General features: G+C 42.1%; 1 protein-coding gene across 1 annotated transcript; it reads right to left on the reverse strand.

Moving 5' to 3' along the window:
• Nucleotides 1–5,430: 5,430 nt before the first annotated feature.
• CREBL2 (cAMP responsive element binding protein like 2) lies at nt 5,431–22,958 on the reverse strand. Its single transcript, XM_051644038.1, has 4 exons — nt 22,796–22,958; nt 11,786–11,983; nt 10,502–10,649; nt 5,431–6,444 (listed from the first exon to the last, which is right to left on the reverse strand). Exons 1-4 carry the CDS (start codon nt 22,808–22,810, stop codon nt 6,440–6,442), a joined length of 366 nt encoding a protein of 121 aa, XP_051499998.1. The 5' UTR covers nt 22,811–22,958; the 3' UTR covers nt 5,431–6,439.
• Nucleotides 22,959–23,114: the final 156 nt, after the last annotated feature.

Here is a 23,114-nt window from a genome sequence, read left to right on the forward strand (position 1 = left end):
CAAACAATGTTTCTGATGGCCAGGTTACCTAGTTGTGTCTTCAAAGACACTTTCCCACTTTTTAATGTTGTCAACCATTATGAAAAATTCTTATCAAAGTGACCTATCAAGGTGTTTGGAGTTTTGTCTTCAAGGGAAAAAACTAACTCTTTCCTCCATTATTATATTATATTATATTATATTATATTATATTATATTATATTATATCACATGATATATCCATACTAGTAAATACTTTTAAATTTCTTAATTATATTTCAGGTATTTGATGTCATCGTGGAGGTTTTACTTGAGAAAGGACACAGAAAGAACATCTTTGAATGAAAATGACCTTTTCAGTGGTCCACCAAAACTCTCCACAGGTTTAATACAGTTTTGAAAGTGCAGGGGATGTACTTATTGCAGTGGCTTTTGCAGTATGAGCAGTGTGCATGGGATGTCTGATACCCCCAACCTTGCCCAGTTTCAGATGCAGAAGGAAATTCAGTGCAGCCTCATCATTAACACACAGAAAGCTTCCTGGGAGGTGGTACCTCTCTTTAGGCTTCCAAGCTTAACTCCTGCTTGGTGAAGGGTGATAAAATTATCTGTTCAGAGAAAAACTCCCTGCAGAGGCCAACTATTCACCTGCCACACTGATCTAGAAATAAAAGCATTCCTCACCCTTTGTGGAGCATTCACTGTTACCCGTTCCTTACGTGTTCTCCCCTGTGATTTCCTAATGATTGCAGCCTTCTCCCCTGAGTCCTCAGGATTACCTTCTTCTAAATTTCCCTAATAACACACTTTATTTCTCTAAGGCTTTTAAATTTAACCATGGGCAAGACAGCTGCACACTATATATGAAGATACAAACAAGGAAAACAAACACACACAGAAAATAATTTGAACAAAACTTTACAGCTTAGAAGAGACACAGACCCTAACTTAGGACACCCAATCCACAAATCTCTCACAGATGATACCTGTAAAACATCTCTGCACTGCCAAACCTTCTGCTGTGCACTTGAAGCAGGGGAGTTAATGTCAAGAAGCCAGAGTCATAATTTAATTTATATACCATCTTTAGTTGGTAAAAATCTGGCCTTTAACATTGACAGCACATGAGAACATTTTCTGAGGATTACAAAGGCACAGAAAATAAACGAATGGCAATGCTTCTCTTTCAAGCCAAAGATGTGAAAATCAAATGTTAGGGTTTCAAGCTCACCTGACTAGACTTTTACCATTCAAATATTCAGTTTTAATTAATACTACTTTCAGAAACCTATTTTGCAGTTTAGATATTTTACAGGTTAAGTCTAGCGCTAAGAAGCGCTAACTGAGAAAAATCATGTATTTTTCATTTGTTCAGAAACTTATCACATGCCATAAACACATAAAACTCCTGGAAGCAAAAGGTCTTTTGTCCACCAAGAAAACAGCTGTAAATTTAAAAATCCCAGCATAAGTGAGCTGCTGATTTCAGCTTTACAGAGCAATCTCCAGACTCTTCAACCCCTCTGCTTACACAAGTCTCTCTTAGGAGGACTCTGGTCAAAATGGATCCCAAATGTAGAACCAGAAGCAAGAATCCCTCTGACTTTTTGGCACATACAAGCTCTTCTCAGCACTTGCTTCTCACCAGCCTGGTTTGCTGGGGAGATGGTGTTTGCAGTCATTCTGTGTCAGGACTTACAAGTCCCTTTGCCAACTCCAACTCAACAGGAAAGGGCAGTCATAAAGCTAACGCAGTTTGGAGAATTGACAGATCCAGGGCTGATCAGACTCATTTCTCTACCTGCAGGGGAAACAAAAGAGACCTCCAGCACTCTTTCTGGACTCCCAACAGCAGCACACCAGCCAGCTGGTCTGTGTCCTTGCTCACCAGCCAATTTGCAAGTGTCCCTGAAGGTAACAGCCACAGCCTGGCTGTTTCCTACCCAACACCAGGGCTCAGGGAGTCAAAACAGGGCAGCTGTGGTTACTGAGCAAAGGAAAAGTAAGGCAAAGATCACAAATTCAAAGGAAATTAGACTGTAGGGACTTCACCTATGGAACAACTTGCTTTATTGATACTCAGACAAAATCCCTTCCTGTGAGATTTTTACCTGGCAAACACTTCATAATTTCAGCGTCTGCAAACAGCAAACATAACAGAATATATTATCATTATTAAAGCTAAGATAAAAGGAAAAAAACCAAGTGTGCTATGGATACATAGAATCATTTAGGTTGGAAAAGACCTTTAAGATCATCAAGTCCAACTATTAACCCTGCTCTACCATGTTCACTCCTAAACCATATCCCCAAGCACCACATCTAGACGACTTTCAAACACATCCAGGGATGGTGACTCAGCCACCTCCCTGGGCAGCCTGTTCCAATGCCTGACAACCCTTTCAGAGAAAAAAAATTTCCTAACATCCAGCCTAAATCTCCTCTAGTGTATCTTTAGGCCATTCCCTCTTGTCCTATCACTATTTACTTGTGAGAAGAGACCAGCACCTACCTCTCTATAATGTCCCCTCAGTTAGTTGTAGAGAGCAATGAGGTCTCCCCTCAGCCTCCTTTTCTTTAGAGTAAACAGCCCCAGTTCCCTCAGCCACTCTTCATCCATTCTTCATCCAAATGTGCAGGAAAATAAAGGGATGGTACTGGTCTTAGCTATGAGCTTCTGTATTCTCTAAGTGTACAGTTACAAGTGATCAGGACACAGCAGTGTAAGAATTTTCTGTCTTTCAGGAGAGAAAAAAAACAAACTGTCCATAAACAGAGCCAGCCCAATCAAAGCCAAAGGAAAACGAGTTTGTGAACAGTCCTTCAGTGGCCCTGACAGTATCAGAAATACTCTCTTGACACAGGCAACAATATTTTAATATTTAAAGGAGGGAGCTAAAGTGACAAGCCTCTACCAGAAAATATTTAACGGAAAAGCTGTTGTACAGGTAGGAGTGCTTGAAACCTTAGATTGCTTAATGAAACTCAAGATCCATTTTTCTTTGGAGGGCAGAAAAAGAGTTTGCAGGGGTTCCGGCCTTCCACGTATCAGCTACCCACAGGACAAACTATTGCTGCCAAGCACAGGCCCCCTGCTTCATTCTCTCTTGTAGCCTGATCAGTGCAAGAGAAACTCTACTAGTTGAGTTTTCTCTGCTCCTTGCTATAGTAATGTTGTGACTTCAAAAACTCCCCACGCTTCTTGGAAGGTTAGTGGTCAGCTCCCCACATCAGATAAAAAACTGGAGTGCATCAGCATCCTCCTCTTACCATCTCCATGACAAACTTCAAAACAAGCATAATAGAAAAATGGCCTAGATGGAAGAAGCTCTGCTTAGAAGCAACCTTATAAACCCTGCACTTCTCCCCATCCCTTCTAGTTAACTTCAAATGGCTACTTCATAAAATACTTGCTGTTGTCTGAAAACAGTTCTATTCTAATGAAGACAGGGAAAATGAGGCTTTACAGCAACAAAGAAAATAATTTAAAACCATGTTAGCAGGTGATATTTAAGGCTACAGGTGGTGATAGTATTTCTGACAGAGGAAGGCAAAGCTGTGTTAGGAACAGGCACGTTTGGTTTGTTTGTGTGACTAATGTCATGCAAAGGGTGTGCTTCAGAAAAATATGTGCAGTGAATGCAAGCAATCACAAGAGGCCATTCATCATTCTGCCTAGCTTTGGGATTTGTTTTTTTTGTTAATGCATCCACAGAACTGCAACTGTGCTCATTCCATGAGAGAGAAGTTCATGGCAGAAGGATTAAAACAGACTACCTTTATCATCTTTCTCCAGCTGTCAGTCAGACTTTTTTATCAGCCAGCATGTGTAGACAATGTCAGCTCCATCAACAGTGCCACTCCTTTAGTGGCATTGGATTGAAATTACATTAAGCAGCTACTGCAAAAAGACACAAGATTATGTAAATCTAGAAAGCTGAAGCAGTTAATTGGATGTTTCTCAAACACCCACAGCAATCTACTTTGGCTCTATTGGTATACTAGTAATTAAAAAGCTAATTGCTATTTTTTTTGGGAAGGCAAGAAACCCTAAGAATAAAGTAATGAGAAACACAGCTTGTTGAAGTGAGAGTGGTAACACTCTCTGTTCTTGTCAATTGGTCCCTGCAGTATAAATGTGATAGTCAACTTCAGAAGGTTTACACAAATACATGCAACAAGAATAATTAGCTGATCATGAATCTAGGCAGCACCTCCTTCTCCTTTCTCTCAGATCCCAGCCAGGATTTGAGGTTTAAATGGAAAACTAACTCTGTTACTCTTCTCACTTGGATGAAAACTCTCCTGGCTGACGTTCATGAGATAAAGGCTCTTGGACCAAAATTTTGTGTCTCACAAATGAACTCCCCCCTTAGCTTCATGGAGTGCTTCAGGTACGTACACCAAACTTACCCTGTTGTTTAAAAACACAGTGACTGATGAAAATGCTGGGCAATTTGGAATTCTAAGGCAACTAACAGAATAATCTGAATCTCAGTGTTTCAAGTGAAAGATGACCTAAAACCTTGCGAGCAGCCGAACTGTTGCCACACATGCCCAACACCTACAACTGAACAAGGCTGTCATTGCTGCCTTCCCCCGGACCATACAGCTCAACAGAACACCTGAACAAGCGAAAAAAACCACTGGGGGGAGCTGGCACCAGCACCGCTTCTGCTAGGCTACGTGGAGAAGCAAGTGGGTCCTGAGCCACTAAGGGTGATGATATTCTTCAGAGCTGGCAGTGCAGAAGGGGCATTTACTCTGCTGTTACTGAGAGCTTAAAATGCTCAGGGTGAGCTTGTGGGTGTGGTGCACCCCTTGTGCAAACGAGGAGAGCAACAGCAAACCAACCCATGTTTTTATGTAGTCCTCTGGAAAAGGAACCCTTGGTGGCTTTTGAAAATAGCTGCCAGACCACATGGGGAAGCAGGGAGATCCACAGCTGGCTCTGTAGGGAAAAGGGAATGCATACCAAAAACTGGGAGATTGTGAAGTACTGCTCAGGGGACAGGAAAGCAAAAGCCCAGAAATGCAAAACAGAAAACACTGACCTAGCAACACGGCAGGATCTGTGCTCGATAGGGGCTAGGAAAGAATTGTTCTTACATCAGCAGGCATTTGGAGCATGCCACATAAGGAGATGGTGAAGCTGGAGGACACTGCTGGTATGCTCTATCACAGGAATATGCAGCACTGCTGTTGCCAGCACTGTATAACTTGACCAAAATGTATTTTGAAGGTTGCCATGAGAAAGGAAGTACGGAAAAAGCCACTGTTTGTAGCAGGCTATTTCTATTCACATAAAACACTGTCTCATGGAAACACATTTGTATAATTCACTTGCCTTTTACTCACAAATGTATTTCATCATCAGAATACCCATCAGCTGCAGCATAGTTACAAATGTTACCATTACCCAACCTCATACATAAAGACTATACACAAGAATTGCTTGAAGCAGCAGTTCATGTTGCTAGTGTTTATTTAAGCCAGTTGTGAGTTACAGGCAGACACACCAAAAAGCAGGGCTGATCTTGCACTAGCTATGGAAACAAAACTTCCACCTCTCAAATTATTTTATGGAGGAAAAAGAAGAAACTGAAAGTCAGTCTGGTTTTTGTAGGTTATTTTTTTTTAATAAAGTGCTGCTGAAAATGACTAGCTGAAACATAGCAGCATTTTCTAGTTAAAGTAAGATAAAGAAAATACAAATAATTGTATAAATAATATCAAGCAACAACTTTTGCAGAAACAGCTTAAGGCAATGGCTATAACTGACACTACAAATTCTGCTTCCTTATCTACATATACAAGTCTATACATTCCATAAATACAGTTGATGAGTAGTCCACTCATGCACTATTCAGTATGGGATACCTCAGATTTTACTGTGGATTAGAAGTTTCTGTTTTCTCACACAAACCCACAACAGAGTCATACAAGGAATTCATTTAGTGCCATAACTTAGGGAAATTAACACTCAGTGAAACTAACAGCAGGAAACCCACAAGATTATGTTTTTTTCTTGCTTACCTACAACAGGTATTTCTACATCAGTTCATCCTCTTGCTGTATCTCTTAAGCATAGTGAGGACTAGAGTTCTTATTTCAGCTTTTCCTCTGAATTCTCCACATTTTTAGACAAGCCTCAAACATTTGGTCCTTATATTAACAGTAATTTTATATCTAACTATAGAGATCACAGAATGGTAGGGGCTGGAAGGGAACTCTGGAGATCATCTAGTCCAAGCCTCCTGGTAAAGCAGGGTCCCCTAGAGCAGGTGGCACAGGATTGTGTCCAGGGTAGGGGGGCAGAGGTTTAATATCTCTAGGGAAGAAGACTCCACAATCTCCCCAGGCAGCCTGTTCCAGTGCTCTGTATAATTTTTTTGAAAGTAGCGAATGCAACTATGATGCCAAATCTCCATCTCTTCATGAGATGCCAGGAGATTAATCTTCACCCTAAAATGTAAAAGGGGAAAAAAAAAGAAAAGAAAAAAGAAAAAAAATAATTAGTCACAGTCCCTCTCCCAAAGCTAGTAATGGTTTCAGCTGTCAAGAAAGGGAAAAGGTTTTTTAAAATTTATCTAATACATTAAAAAAACCAAACACCTCTGATGTAAGTTATAATAGTCTTTTGAAAAGCACTTAACAGACTTCAGATTCTTTGATAAATATTATCATCAGATCATGAAAGCAGACTGTAATTTTATTTATTATATAGAATTACAAAGTGTTCTCAGCTAAGGGAGAAGTCCATTAAGTGTATCCACTTTGTTTTTTGGGATTCTATGCACTAAGCATATATAAAGACAACACTTATTGCATGTTTTTCTTGTGAAGTTTCCACTATCTGGTAAATCCTTGGGTTAAATTCTCCAAAAGTACTAGTGTAACTTGAGTGCTTTTTCTGTCATCATCCATTGAGTTCAGTCTTATTACACCTTCCTGTAACAGAGTTCTGGTGTTACTTAAAACACCAAATAGTATAGACAGCATGTTTTTAACACTATGAATACTTTCCAAGAGATTTCCACCTTTAGCTGGGCAAATGGTTCTAGCTGACCATTAGATTTCCATGGCAAGTGGGAATATGAAGCATTTCCAGGTTTATTTCCTTTCTTCAATGTTTGTGAGAGAGAACCAGCTGCACACACTCACTGCAGGAGAAATGGGTGGAAGGCTGTACCCATATTACACAGAGAGGGTAAGACTAAACCATCCTCCATGATTTAGGGTACCACTGAGGGTGCCTCCTAGTCAGAGGACCTAGTTCTATCACTTCTGGGAGCCACCTGGATGGGGATGCAGGCTGTAAGCCATTAGAGTATCAAATGAGCATGAACCACAAGTATTTCTGTTGTTTTTTAAGGGGAACTGCTAAACTTCAAAACAAAGAACTCCCAGAGATCCATCTAAGGTCAGAATATTTATAACGTAGCACGATCTGCCATGTTATGGAAGCTCTAATTTAATGATCATTGCTGGGAATCCAACATTTCATAATGAACTACAGCACCTAGAGCTGGTTGGGAAATTGCAGTTAGAGCCTCTAACTCTCTGCCACTGTTATTTTGGCTTGCAGGACAAAATTGCCATCAGTTTAAGATGGCTCCAATATACCTCCTGTCCCACCTGCATGAAGCACAAAAAACCTATTAGAACATGGATGCCACTGTTTGTGCCACAGACCTGGGCCCAGGTGTGCCAAACACAATCCTGTAATGCCAACTGCTGCCTAAGCCAGGAAGCAGGAGCCACTGTGATGAGGAACAGATGAAAACTCTTCCTCATTGCCATGAGAAATTCTAATTCCTAATTTCCTCCATAAAAAGAAAACTCCTGAGAAGTTTTTGGTGTGGTAAAACAGAAAGTGAAACAAGGAAGCAGTGGAGGGAAGAGAGCAAGTGGGACATTTCTGGTGAGATCACAGCTGCATTTGTCATGTTACCTAGTGCAGAGGGGAGCTGTTCTGATCACACATATCATAAATCCTCTGCATATTTTCTACATCCCTGATTCAGAAAAAGACTTAAGTAGAGACATAACCTTTGAAATGCATTTAATTACAATACATAGTTCACATCTGAAACTAGACTGTGTAAGTCTAAGTCCAACCAAAAATAATATATTGTGCTTCTGGCATGTTCATGTTAAAATCCAACTGCAAGGTTCAGACTATAGATCTGGACATCTGGTCTAGGGTTTTGTTTTTTTACTCCAGAGAAGCCAGGAAGAGGACAGACAAACATTCAACATAAACAAAAATCCCAAAACTTAAGGGAGGGCTTTGTTGCTGCCTTTCAGGACAGTTCAGAGCTTAGAATACAAAGTGAGGGGAATCCTATCATATCTTCCCCATCTCAGCTTCAGTGTTACTTAACCTTTTCTAGTAGTTTTCCAAGTCTATGCAATACTTCTTAGCAATTGCTGAGCAAGTACATGTGTGGACAATCTAAAGAACAAACTTCAATCCATCCCTTAAGGATTAATGTGTGAGTGCCCAGAATGGAATTCTGGAAACTGTGCAGAACACTGGAATGTGGCACTATTATTTTCAGTGCTTTCAACTAATCCTGATTTGAGATAATACTAAAGAGACCAAATTAATTCAATAAAAAGAAGGCAACATTCAGTCTAGCAAAGTAATTGACTGTTATATTTATTCTATGAAACAAAGACAAAAACATAAGATGAAGAAATGTTCCATGCATGGCACAAAATACAAAGATAAACATTGTCACAAAATGGAGAATAAGCAAGCAAACCCCCCACTGAAAATCCAGAGAGCTCCACTCTCCACACTGCATCATATAAATGCCAAAAGGGTGTAGAGGAGAAAGAGCTGTCTAAGGTAAGTGGCAGGTTATTTGTCTATACCTGGGATGAGTAAATCAGCCTGCAAGACATCTCTCTTACCATAAAACCAAACTGATTCAACTTGTTTTCCTTGCTACCAGTTCTTGGCATTATTTTTGGCTGGGAAACCAGGATAGCACAGCAGAATTCACGTTAAGTTGCAGGCTAGAGAGATATTAGGACCCAAAGTGTAGGTAGATACAGCAAGAGAGCAGGGCACAATGGGTGGAAGGATGTGGCAATTGTTCCTCTGCTGGAAGCAAGGTGGAAGGACAAGGTTTGACTCTCACTGGGAGCACGGGGGGTCAGAAATGCATCCAGCAACAGAAGTATGGGCAGAAGCTAGGAATATACCCAGTACCTCTCTTTAAGGGTCCACATAACATAGAAGACATGCTGCATTATAAAAGGATGCTGAAACCAATCTTTTAGGTTACAAATTACATTACTATAAACCTTCTAATTGAAAGCTTTTGATCCAGTTCCTTCTCCTCAACCTACAGTACTCCCTTTGGCTTTAGCAAAGCTATGATGAGATCCTCCTCTTTATTTTATTTTACAGAACCTCTCAAACTCCCACAACAGCTACCCATCACTTAACTACTGACCACAAAGCCAGGCTAATTCTGGGCTCTGAACCAAAGGCAGCCCCATCTCTTATTGGGGAATGCCCAAAAGCTGCCAGAGCTGTATTTGGGGAGGGTGGTGCAGAGAATGGAAGAACAAGGTCCTGCTTGCACAAAACCCCCAAAATCCCACTCTGTGCAGCTTAGGGAACACCACAGAGGGTTTCATATGGGGAGGAGCAAAGAGAAGAGAGTGAACATGAATCCTTCCCCTTGCACCCAGGGATGCACCACTTCTCTGGCAACAGCATTCTTCTGCTAGCTACCAACATATCTCTGCTGCAGAGCAGAAGGTTCTGCATTGGCCTCCTGTGAATGATGCACCAGGAGGGAAGATTGTCACAGTTACAAATGTGGCTTTTGCATTGCTTCTTAAAAACAAAGCTAGGAATTTATTTTTTAATTTACAGTAAAGTGTAATTTAACCTGTAGAATGAAATACTTCAAAATTAGAAGAGGTGAAAATTAGAAATGCCCATCCTAAACCTAAACTCTGTTCCCTTGCATGTATGTATCACATATAAGACTTTATATCACATGATCTTCTCACCTTTCAGTCCCCAAAAGGACCTTATTTCATTCCCTGGAAGAGCACAAATGAGGCAAGAAAAAGACTCCATAGGAAATGCCAAGCCCAGTGTTTCTCACTTACAAGTGCATGCAGCTAGAATAATGTTTTCTTGCTGGAGTTTTAAAAATTCAGTCATGTCTTATGTGCTCCATTTACCTTGCATTAGGAAACCAGAATATGCTGTAAAAGATTAAAGTGTCAGTTCTTCAGAAGTCTCCACAAGCCTTGGTGAAACAGAGATTGAGTCTTCTTTTAAAATAACTGCCCAGTTCTAGCTAGTGTAATTTCCATGTTGTCCATGTAAACATTACACAGAGTCTTTGTACCACCCACTAAGCTTTTTGCTTCAATCCACTATTTGTGCCCAAAAGCACATCCTTCTGTTTCTTCCTACACCACAGCCATCCTCCTACACCACAAAAGATGTAACAAAATAGGAATTAATCACAGGCTGGATACTCACAGGGATTGCTGCTGTTTGCTTCTGTCTTGCCAGCCTTGGCAAGTTTGGTTGTGTTCTGCTGTGCTTTGCCTTGCTCCTCTCCAGTTAGCAGGGCTTTTATTTCAGAGGGGATTTTCCCTTGGTCCATGGCCATGCACCACTGCTTGTACTGAAATATGCAAACACATTAGGCATTAGCAAACTGCCAGGATCACATTAGCAGACAAAACAGAGCTGTAATCTTTACCTTCCTGTATATTCATTTAAGGTTTGAATTTACTGGGCTGAAGCCTCTTACAAAACTGCAGAGCACTAATGAGCTAAGCACGTGTCCATGGTTGCATACCTGCCCTCAGTAAATCCTGTTTCAGTCAATAAAGTGCTACTCAGTGGCAGTACTAGACAATACTGTAATTATTAAAAAACATGGAACACTTTGTGCATGTTCTTGCTGTTGGCATGCCAGAATACCGTTCCAGTTCATGGCCTATTAAAAACAAATATTTCACATGATTCTGGGGCTGATGGACTATTAAGAGGTGCTTTCTCATTGTGCAAGGCACAGTTACAGCACATGTGTCTTGCTCCTTGCTCCTAGTTCATCTTAAATTCTCCATTGGCAAATGCTGAGGCACACTGAAAAACCTATGGCCAGTTGGCTGACTTTCCACCCAATCCTGACCCTATTTGCTGGTGGCAATTAACCCTGCCTATTCAAACAAACGTAATGCAAGGCCAAGGAAAAATCCTCAGCTCTAATCACATTTCAATGGCATCTCAGTACCAATGAGAATGTGAGTCTGTATTGCCAGATGAAACATTCCCCTTGATTAATGCAGCTTATTTGGCCAAGACATCCATCTTATATTTGCTGGAACACAGGACAGCAGTGCAACACAGAGAGGATGCTGCAAGAATCAACCTTCCCAACAGAAACAAAGGTCTGTGAGAAACAATGACACACTGTGGATATATGTTCCCCCTTGATTTTTCAAGACATTTCTTTCCATCCTCTACCTATTTCTATCTCTGTCAGAGGTTTTCTAAAACAAACATTTCAAAGACAACAGATTAATATGCCATGGGACTTCCACTGCTTGCTTTTAGTTCAAAACCAGCAGATAACTTAGACACAGGGTTCATGTTCAACAGGCAAAGAAGGCAAACAGCTGAATGCACCTGTTCCCAATGCTGTGATTGCTCATGGCTTGCCAAATCCCACCAGCAGTCACAGTGATTTCAAGAACAAATGTCCACGAGGAGAGGTCCCAAATAACATGGGTAGGTGAAATGATAGTTTCTTACCATTTCAAGCTCTTCCCTGAGAGCACAAATAGCTCGCTCTCTGCTTGAAACCAGCTCTTCCAGGTACTGGTATCTCAGCTTCTTCCTGGCTCTGCACTCTCTTGCACTCTGACGACTTCTTTCAAGTTTGGCCTTCAAGTCTATCTTGGCTGGTTTACGACCTCGCTTGCCTGGTTTCTTTACCTTGCCTCCAACCACCTGGAAAGACAGGATGCAGTAAAGGTCCTGTTCCGCAAAGGCAATGCTGTAACCATGTCGTTGTGCTGATGAGGTGTTTCAAGTAGAAAATTTTGCATGTATTTTCACTGATTCTGAAGCAACAGAGGAAATAAAGGGGCTGATGTATGAAGTTTTCAGTGACAGCACCAAAACCAAAAGGGAGGGATGTGACTTTGTAGTGAAGTCAGTATCTAAGCAGTCCTATCATCAATGCTACTAACCTGATTTGGAGGTCCAACATTCGTAACTCAAGCAGGGCCACCTAGAGCTGCCCAGGACCAAGAGAAGAGGGGAGAAAATCACCTCCCTGAACCTGCTGGCCACACTTCTTTTGATGCAGCCCAGGACACTGTTGGCTTTCTGTGCTGCAAGTGCACATCGCCAGCTCACGTTGAGTTTCTTGTCCACCACCACCCCCAAGTCCTCCTCAGGGCTGTTTTCAATCCATTCTCCACCCAACTTGCATTTGTGCTTGGGATTGCCCTGACCCAGGTGCAGGACCTTGCACTTGGCCTTGTTCAACTTCCTGAGGTTTGCATGGACCTACCTCTCAAGCCTGTCACGGTCCCTCTGGATGGCATCCCTTCCCTTCAGCATGTTAACCCTAACCATTCTGGCCATGTTTACCCTCAAAATATTATTACACAGCCTGGAAAACCATCTCCTTACACCTTCTCATGCAACCTATCCCAGTGTTCAACTCTCCCAGTGCTTAATTTAGATCTCCCTTGCAGAAATTTAACCCCTTAGTTTCTTGCTGTATGGAGTGCAGATTTTGCTGTAATTTTCTCCTCTTCCTTGTGGCTCCTATTTTACAGGTCTGAAAGCTTCTCTTGCTACAAATTAAATTAAGAGAATAGTTTCCTTAGTGTCTACTTTATGCTTCCCCACCCAAATATTTTACTCTTAACATGAGAGCACATGGAAGTCCTAAATATGGTCTGAAACTGAGTACACTGGCCATCAGGTAGTATCAGCCTGGAAGCATTACATCAGCCACACACCCCACCTCCCCTATGAAACGAGGATTTCTCTTTATTTGCATTCTGACCACACTGTTTGAATGGAGGGGGTGTGGAGAAACACACCTAACACACACGCCTACCTACAAGAATTTCACTGCTGGCTTGGTGTTTCACCGTACTGTGCATAGACTGTGCTTTTTCTGACAGTGTTCAAAATATCAGAGTTCATCGTAAAAAGGACACTTTTTACTGTGTGATGCTACAAAATAAGTGGGCTTTGACATTCAAAGAAGTCATTTGTTCTATAAACTTAGCAGGCCGCAATAAAAACAATAACATAGTGACTTGATGTGCTAGAATGAAGGGGGGGGGAAGGATTATACAACTGAGCCTATTCTTTCTTTGGAAAGTGAGTCAACAATCACATGCCAACATAATCCCACCCTCTCTATATTGCCTCTCCTAATTTATTCAGGAATAGCTGCCTACCATAAGCAAATGAAGGAACAGAAAGTACTTAATGGACATCCAGCGATAACGAAACAAACGTAATACATTGATTTTTTTTCTTTGCTTTACTTAATCTCTTTCACATTTGAACTGCTGAACACAGTTTGAATAATTAATTGACTCCACCAAGGTGCTCTCCCTTAAGATCTTCTAGTTCAGATACTATCAATATAACCAATCACAGCCAAGGGGGAAAGAAGGTCCAAAGAAGAAAGTGACTGTCCCTTTTGGGCGCAACATGGGCAGCTCGATCCTCCCCTGGAACCACACTCATATTAATGCATGATGTGATTTATACTGCTAGCTCAGCAGGAGACAGAAACACAAAGTCTTCCCAGGAGGGGCAGCAGGCAGTCATTATTTGCTATCTATTATTACTTGCACTTGAAAGATTTCTGCATACTACATTACACACTACAGCCAAAGTACTTCAGTTCTTAAAAGACTTTTAGCACCTGAGGTTTTCCTGTGCCAATGCAAGGTAGTTTGAAGTAAACCTTTAAATTCAAGAGCTAGATTAGGTCTTGTAGAGACATATACTCCAGCTCTCTTAAAAAAAACCAAAACAACAAACAAAACAAACAAACAAAACCACAAACACACACCTTTGCCACCCTTTGAGCTCTGATCCTGCAGAAGAGCGGGCTAGCGCTTGAAGCTGGAGTTGCAGCACAACACATACTGGTGTACAAAAAAACCCAGTAACCTGAGTCTTGGTCCTGTGCATGTCATGGCCATGCCCTTTCACCAGCAAGGTCAGGCTGGTGAATAGTTGCTAGCTGTTTCTCAAAACAAGCAAGTTAAAACTACATGGAAATAGCACCCAACCTGAAAAGCACTGGCAAGCAGCACAACTTCACAGCCATTAAATCCACCCCACACCACAATCTCCTAAAATAATTTATTCTTAAGGACTTGTTATTTTAAAGCATCTTGCGTATGATTAGATGTAACTGATATTTTTTTCAAGGACAGGGTCACCTCAACACAGAAAACACATAAAGGGCAAAGGAGAGTGGATTGTTACACGAATAGGGTATCAAGTGAGCTCATAGAAACTCTTGAGTTTAAAGGCACATTTCTATGGACTGACCTAGAGATGTGGAGACAAAACAGTTAAAGGCACTTCACAGTCTGCAAGGCAATTAGACACTGGTGTAGACTGCTTTGCATCTTGCAAAGGCATCCTGGATCCACCATTATCAATCAACTGCCTCCCATTTAGTCACTCCAGAGAGCTTTCTGCAGATAGGTGTACTAATTGCTCTCCCCCGAGATCTTTTACCACTGCAGCAGCCCTGCACACAAGCTCTCTTTGGGAGGAAAAAGGTTTGAACTTCTTGGGCCATTGCTTACCCATGCTCTAACCACCAGGACTATGGAAATAACAAAAAAAAAAAAGCTTCCTTCCCTTTTAACTCTGACTTTCAGCAGCAATACCCAAATAATACACCTTCATACCATCCCAAAAGACTTCTACTGGCTTCACGGCTCTTGAACTAAAGTTCATCATTCTGAATTAGGCATCACCCTGCATTGCTAATTTAGTGTTTTAATAAAATCCTGCATCCTTAGTAGTTTTTCCTCACCAATATTTAGAAGCTCCTACTGTAACCTTAAGCAGCCCAGCTGGGAAAAAAAAAAAAAAAAAAAAAAAAAAAGGCCTGATAAATCCTGTGTGACTGTCCCACATTACCATATCTCCCTGGCTTCTAGTCATGTTTGCCTGCTCAGTTGCTATGCTGATATGACAGAAGGAAGACAAAGCAGAAGCGCTAGTTGATGTTGAACATGGCAGCAGACCAAGAAAAAACAAGCAAGCAAACATTTTGTATTCCCTTTGTATTCCTCCAGAGTTCATAAAGGGATGGGATCTATTAGCATTCAGCAGTAGGGATTTGTGTTTTTTTTCAGGGAGCCATATGCTATTAAGACCCAGAACAACATTAATAATAAAATTTGTTACAGAAATATTAATAGTGACATGCATTTGTCAAATCTGACCAACCTCCTAATTCAGTTCACTCAGACTTCAGAAAATAGAAAAAACATAATTCCCTCCCTTTTTAATACAGTACTTAGATCATAACCTCACTCTTGTCTGGCATAAGTGTTCAAGTACAAAGTTATTTGACCTGGAACTGGGAATAGCTTCCATTGCTTGCCTTGACATAGAAAAAGCCCTCAGATTTCTGTATTTCTTATTTCCACCACCCCCCTCTCTAACAAAAAATGTACTCAGCAGATCTCTACAGAATAGGATTATAAAATCATAGCATCATCAGAAGCCCTGCCAGACTGCATGATGAAGAGGTCCTCCTTTGTAAGGACATATAGGTATTATATAGCTACTAGCATTCACACCCCTGAGGAACTGAAGCACTTGGATAGAGCATTATGATAAAGCTGGCCTCACTGTGACATCTGCAGTTTTGGGACAATTTGGCAGATTAAAACAGTGCTAACTGAAGCACTATTTAGCACAGTGGTCAATGTGCCAGTAGAGACCAGCTGAGATTGACCAGTTCCAATTCTTCCAGGAGCTCCCAGTTTATACACAGATTAAAAAAAAAACCCACACAAAAAAAACAGGTCTTACGTTCCAGTATTGGAAATCCAGCTCAGGAAATCATCCTAAGGAGGCTCTTGTGTTAGTGCTTAAAGGTATAGGGCTGCAGAATCTAACTTAGCATAGAACTGATGACCACCTACAGAACTGATATGAAATTATAAAAATTATTAGCAAAAAGTAAAAAAGCCCTAAGCACTGCATTCATTACAGTAGAAGAGGGAGGAATCTATTCACATTTGCAAACATTTTCTCAAAATCAGTAATCAAATTAAGTTAGTTGCAAGTCTAACGAAGATGAAGTTATCTGATCAGCTAAGTCACAGCGTATCATTCACAGTAGTAGGGTAAAACCCCACTAGAAAGTATGCTGGTTACTTCTCCATTGTATTACACTTTGTATGCTTAACACAGACTATTTAGTTTGATTTCACTGTCAGACAAAATTAGCCCAATAATGACCCAAAAATTTAAGATACCATTTAGTGAGCAAACATTTTTTAAGTTCTAAGGAGATTTATCAATAGAAATTAATCCTAAAACTCCAATAATAGCAAGTGATTAATGTACTAAGAATGTAATCTTTAGCACAGATGAGTAAAGAAGACTATCTTTGTTGAAATGTCTATTTTTAAAAAGCATAAGCTAGGAATAAATATCAAATTTTCATAAACTGTTACGCAGGCATCCACAAGTCAAGATGGTTATGTGTTAAGGTTCAGGGTATCAATCACTACTTAGATTTGGCAGCAATCTAGATGCCACCTTACCACTCAACAGTTGAGAGTCCTCCTCTTCCCCCCAGGAAGAACTTACAGCCTCAGACATGGAAATGTGTCCACCAACAGGCCATACATGATCTCCCAGTTGATATTAACAGAACCCAGTTCCTTCTTTAAACCTCTGCTTGTTAGAGCTCGAAACAGGCAACAGGGATGGTCAACTAACACTACTGCATATATCCTCCAAGCCCACTGCAAACATGAAATAAAACTGTCCAAGCTGTTCTTTAGGGTTTAAGCTCATCCATTTCACTCCCTCATTGCCAATGTGAGAAAGCAGACACATCATCTGAGTGGTGCTGAGCAGCCACTTATTTAAACATTTGATTATTTGAAATTGCCGGTCTCAAATCATAACCAAAGCTATTTAGGTTTTATATTTCTAAGCAAGCAGCAATGAGCACACTTTACATTTGGACATGATCCTGGGTGGAAGACTCCTCTGGCACTTTGCAAACCTGCATACTCTGAAAAAGCCCTAAAGGATGAAAACATAGTAATCCACCTCCTTAACAACTGAGGTCATTATGAAAACAGATACTGTGCTTGGCTCTCCACACTAGCTCTCAGTCCCTGCTGTGGTGTTCCAAGCATTCCTTAGAGTCAATTCCAGGATTGCCTGGGAGATCACCCCCCTCTTTGTGATCCCAGTCACCCACAACAGCAAGGGTCACAGGCAAAGCCATGCTAGAGGACATCTCATGAATGAAAGAGCCATCAAGCCCCCTACTTTGAGCTCAAGATTTCACATCTGACTTGCTCCCAGACTTCCTCCAAGGGACATCTGCATCAGCCTAATTATGACTCACAGAAAAATTCCCCTTAGGATCACACACAATCAGGTTTTTGATGCTTCAAAGCTAGGTAATGGGAAAAGCAGCACAACTCCTCTTCTGCAGCCTTTTCCTGCGGGCCTTCCCCTGCCCTAACAACAAGTGCTCCCCCAAAGCAGGAAGATTGGGTGAACATCAGAGCAAGACATCAACAGATGCTCGATCCATGAATATAAACGCCCCACATGAACAGCTGACCTTCACAAACTCGGTTAACACCTGATGATACTCAGACCACAACTATTTAAAAGCTTTTCTTTCACTTCACACATTGCAAGTTTGTGGAAGCTCAGAAATAGTCAGACCTCAAGAGCAACATCCTTGCCCAAGGCCCTGAGACCAGCCTGATGGAAAGCCAACAATCTGAGCTGGAAACCCAGCTTTCAACAGCCACAGCCTCTTTTGCAGGTATAAAGGAATTTGCTTTTTCATTTAGAGGATGCAGCAACTTATTTACAAGCAAAAGAAAGCCAACAGCCATCAACAGTCTGTTCCAAGTTAAGAAACCAAACTGGAACGAACACAAGTGCAAGAGATTGAGATTTATTCTTCTAAAAGTCTTAGGAGCGGGCTGGTTTACTGTCATCAGAACTGGATTACAAAAGGTTTTCCCAAGCCTGCTTTTTAACCTTACCTATCTATATGCAACACATACAAGTAGCTGCCTTGAACTAGCAAGGTATTCAAAAAAGCTGTTGGGTGCATTTCACTAAATTGTCACTTCCATTCAAAAAAGTAATCAGCTACTTCATTCCACTCCTAAGATTAACAATGATGCATTATGCTTTTTTTTTTTTTTTTAATCCCATTTTAAGTTAAAAAATACCATTTAAAATACAGTATCTGTTCCCAAAATGCACTTTTTCTTCAAACTCAATCTGCTCATTTATCTTTTAACTCGGTTAAGTGTATTTTTGAAGATAAATAAATAAATGTACTTTCTTTTTTCTTGTTGGTTTTTGCTTGCTTGTTCTTAATTACACTGGAATAACAGAAAGTGACCTCACGGTAAGATTGGTTTTTGTATTTCTCATTTCTATCTGTACACTGAAAAGTTAATTACTCATGTAGGTATTGCCATAGTTTATGCTATAAAAACTTCTGTAATTAATATTAAAAAATTGCAGTTAGCTATATAGCACTGTATTTAACAGTTACAAATAAGAGCTATTTATCAGCTTACACAAATGAGAAAAATACTTATTTTCTTAATACAACCCCCTGCTTCCTATTGTATATAATAAATACATGTCATATGTAGTCTTGTAAACTAACCATTTCACCTATAAAGGCTGAAATCACAGTGACAGGATTTCTTATTTTTCCTGTGTCTATATACTTCATAGATACATAAGTGTTAACATAGATCAATTGCTCAGGAACAGCTACATCACTAACTCTTTCCCCCAAATAACCAATAGCTCAAGCCACAGCAAGAAGTGAGACCAGTATCTGAAGAAGTCCTAGTTTCAGAGCAGCTCTACAGGAGAAATAAGAGAAGGTCATATTTTGGTTTCCGTTGGGGTTGGTTTTGTGCTAAGAATTTAAGAACATTATTTAATATTGGTGCATGAAACTTTTCTAGATCTGATATTCAGATATTCTGCCTCTCCCTTTATTTCTTACTATTTCCTTCTGATTTTGAGGAATACATTACAATGAACCATTATTCTAATGCCTTCTTTAACCACGTACAGCTGAATTACAATGCACTAAGAGAAAATATGACAGTATGTAAACCCAATTCTAAATTTTTAATGTCACATAGATGAAGGAAACTTTGAACTTGGGTGGATGCAGCTGCAGAATGGCTACTTCACTACTAATGTAATTTAATTATCTCAGTGTTTACAGGGAAATTCCTTTTGGTCACACTCATTCAATTCCCAGATAAGGCTCTGTGATCACACAGGCCACCCCTCTCAAAAAGGAGGCAAATGTGATTCAGTGGAACTTTCAGATTACAGGGACATGCTGGCTTAAGCTGTAAAATCACACTGGCTAAAAAAAAAAAAAAAGTATAAATAGTGCTTGCCTCATCCTGAAACAGCAAGGGGAAGAGCCCTCTCAATGGAAATGGGACCTCTTGAACGGAGCCACCAAACTCGCAGGGCGACCTGCAGACTGGTGAACTTGTTCCGAAAGGAGCTGCAGGTCTTCAGAATAACTATGGCAAAGCCTTTCAAAGCACCACACAGAATCCTAGGGGTTGGAAGGGACCTCTGAAGATCATCCAGTCCAACCCCCCTGCCAGAGCAGGGTCACCCAGAGCACATCACACAGGAACGTGTCCAGGTGGGTTTTGAATGTCTCCAGAGAAGGAGACTGCACAGCCTCTCTGGGCAGCCTGTTCCAGGGCTCTGTCACTCTCACAGGTAAGAAGGTTTTCCTGATGTTTACATAGAACCTCCTATGCTCCAGTGTGCACCCATTGCCCCTTGTCCTATCACTGGACATCACTGAAAAAAGCCTGGCTCCATCCTCCTGACACTCACCCTTCACATATTTGTAAACATTGATGAGGTCACCCCTCAGTCTCCTCTTCTCCAAACTAAAGAGACCCAGCTCCCTCAGCCTTTCCTCATCAGGGAGATGTTCCACTCCCTTAATCATCTCTGTGGCTCTGCACTGGACTCTTTCAAGCAGTTCCCTGTTCTTCTTGAACTGAGAGGCCCAGAACTGGACACAATATTCCAGATGTGGCCTCACCAAGGCAGAATAGAGGGGGAGGAGAACCTCCCTTGACCTACTAACCACACCCTTTCTAATGCACCCCAGGATGCCATTGGCCTTCTTAGCCACAAGGGCACATTGCTGGCTCATGGTCATCCTCCTGTCCACCAGGACCCCCAGGTCCCTTTCTCCTACCCTGCTCTCCAGCAGGTCAGCCCCCAACCTGTACTGGTACCTGGGGTTGTTCTTCCCCAGCTGCAAGACTCTACACTTGCCCTTGTTGAATTTCATCAGGTTTCTCCCTGCCCAACTCTCCAGCCTGCCCAGGTCTCCCTGAATGGCAGCACAGCCTTCTGGTGTGTCAGGCACTCCTCCCAGTTCAGTGTCATCAGCAAACTTGCTGAGGGTACATTCTGTACCCTCATCCAGGTCGTTGATGAAGATGTTGAACAACACCGGTCCCAGTACCGACCCCTGAGGGACTCCACTAGTCACAGGCCTCCAACTAGATTCTGTCCCACTGACTACAACTCTTTGACTTCTTCCTTTCAGCCAGTTCATGACCCACCTCACGACCTGACCATCAAGAGCACACTTCCTCAGCTTATCTACGAGGATGCTGTGGGAGCAGGCACTTACTAATTAATATCAGCTATTTTCAGTAGAAGATATGAGCATCTAATATTGCATAAACCTGCTGGGTAACCAAGACCTTCCTTAGGTACAGCCAGACCCAGCAGCTCTCAGCAGAACCCTTTCAATGCTGCTGTCCTTGCAAATATCTCAAAGGTAAATATTAAACATCATACTAGTAACTTGAAACTGAAGATAGGGAGAATAAATATTCCACTCTTCCCTCCTCCACCCCCTTTCCTTGACATAACTTTTTCTACAGAAAAAAAAGAGCAAAGACCTGTCTTGCTGACTGGATGAAAAGATTTAGCTTAATTTGTAAACATGTCCAAAAATGTTTTATAAAAAAAAGCAGATTATCAGGACTTCACAAAACACAACAATAGATTAAAAAAATATTTTTAAATTTAAGAAAATGGAAGCAATATGTTACAAACAAGTCAGTTCTGATACAGGAAAAATGAAGTGTTCTTAACATTAATAGACATAAAAATCAGCTAATAGTCATTGAGCTATATATGCCTCCAGAATTAAATATTCTGGATCATCTAGACTACTGCCCTGATTACATAACTTTTGTGCAGTTCTCACAGTCGTGAGCAACATGTTGACTTCAGTGACGCAGATTCTCCCCACCCTCCTTTGCAGCTTTCAGACAAAAGCCTCAATAAAACCAAATAGTACACGTTACTTTGACAAATTACAATGAACATATTTACAGTTCATTCTGTGGATTCTTTCTACTGAGAAATTATAGTTTGCTTCTCAGTTTCTGAGATGCATTCCTTAAGAAATCACATCACGTTTTGTTGGGGTTTTTTTCATTTTGAATTAAGGTGGATCAGCATAGACTGGACCATTTTGTTCCAGTAAAATTCAAGTGGAAAGAAAAATGAGTGGCTTGAGAACAGGTAAGATACCACAAGCATGATTACCACACGACCAATTTTAATACTCAAGCCAAGCTCAGAACTTATAAGTTGGAAGATGGCTGCATCACAGCTTACCTCAAGAGTGTTTTCACCTAGCTGAGTCCTGCCTCTAGGACAAACTCCAAGACACTACCAGAACCACCACTCCAGTGAGTTCAAATACCCAAACTCAACTGGGAGCTTCAATTGTGAAACACTGCACTGAGCAGATACAGGAGTTTTCTTCTCAGCCCTCCCGCTGGTCCTGCAGAGCACAGGAGGTGCTCCTCATGCATCTACTGACTTTTTGTTCTGCTGAAATAGAAGACCTGTACCTCCACGGATGCTGCTGGGCTGTTCTTGTGAGAAGATGAAGGAAGAACCAAAGCATAAGCACCCATCACAATGTTGCAACTCCAACTCATACCCTAGAGCCTTACAGTGTGCCCACAGTCGCTATTTAAGAGACTCGGGGTTCTGTCAGAACATGATCCACACCGCCAGACCAGACCACTGGTCAGTATCCAGCCTTCGGCCCCATACCTGGAGCTTTAAGGAAAAGCCAACAGCAGCACCCCGGCACTGTGCTCCGCTGCACGCAGCCAGGGAGGAGAGCAAAGGCGACAAACCCCTTCGTCCTGCCGGCAGCCCCCAAAGCCCGTCAGTGGCAGGTTTCAGAGAAGACGACTCCAAAAGCCTTCAGCAGCAGCACTCGACTCACTCGCAGCTCCCATCGCTTCGCCGTCACGAGAGGTTCCTGGGGACTATTTCGCACCTGGAGCTGGAACCCGCAGCCCCGTGGCGCGGGAAGGGCACCCAGACTCCCCCCCGACACCCGCCGCCAGGCCCGCCCGCCTCACCGCCTGCCCTGCGCCCCGCCCCGCTCTCTCCCCCGCCAGGGCCGCGCAGCCTCACCTTGCTGTCATCCATGTGTGCCGCCGGCCCCCACCGCCGCCGCAGCCCCTCGGGGGGAGCGCACCGCAGCCGCCCGCCCGCGCCCCGGCAGCCACCGGCCCTCAGGGCCTCCCAGCGCAGCCCGGCGCCGCCGCCATCGCCCGCCGCCCTCTCTGTTTACAGCGGCCAGCCCCGCCCCGCGGCGGAGCGGTGCGCGCTGGGAAGGGTAGTCTGGCTGGGGCGCGGTGCCCTTGGCTGCCGCAGGGCGGGCGGCGGCGGGAACTACAACTCCCAGCAGGCGCGGCGCGGGCGGGAGGCGGGGAGCTGCGCGGCGATTGGT

This window comes from Apus apus, chromosome 1 (genome assembly GCF_020740795.1).
Source record: "Apus apus isolate bApuApu2 chromosome 1, bApuApu2.pri.cur, whole genome shotgun sequence".
NCBI lineage: Eukaryota > Metazoa > Chordata > Aves > Apodiformes > Apodidae > Apus > Apus apus.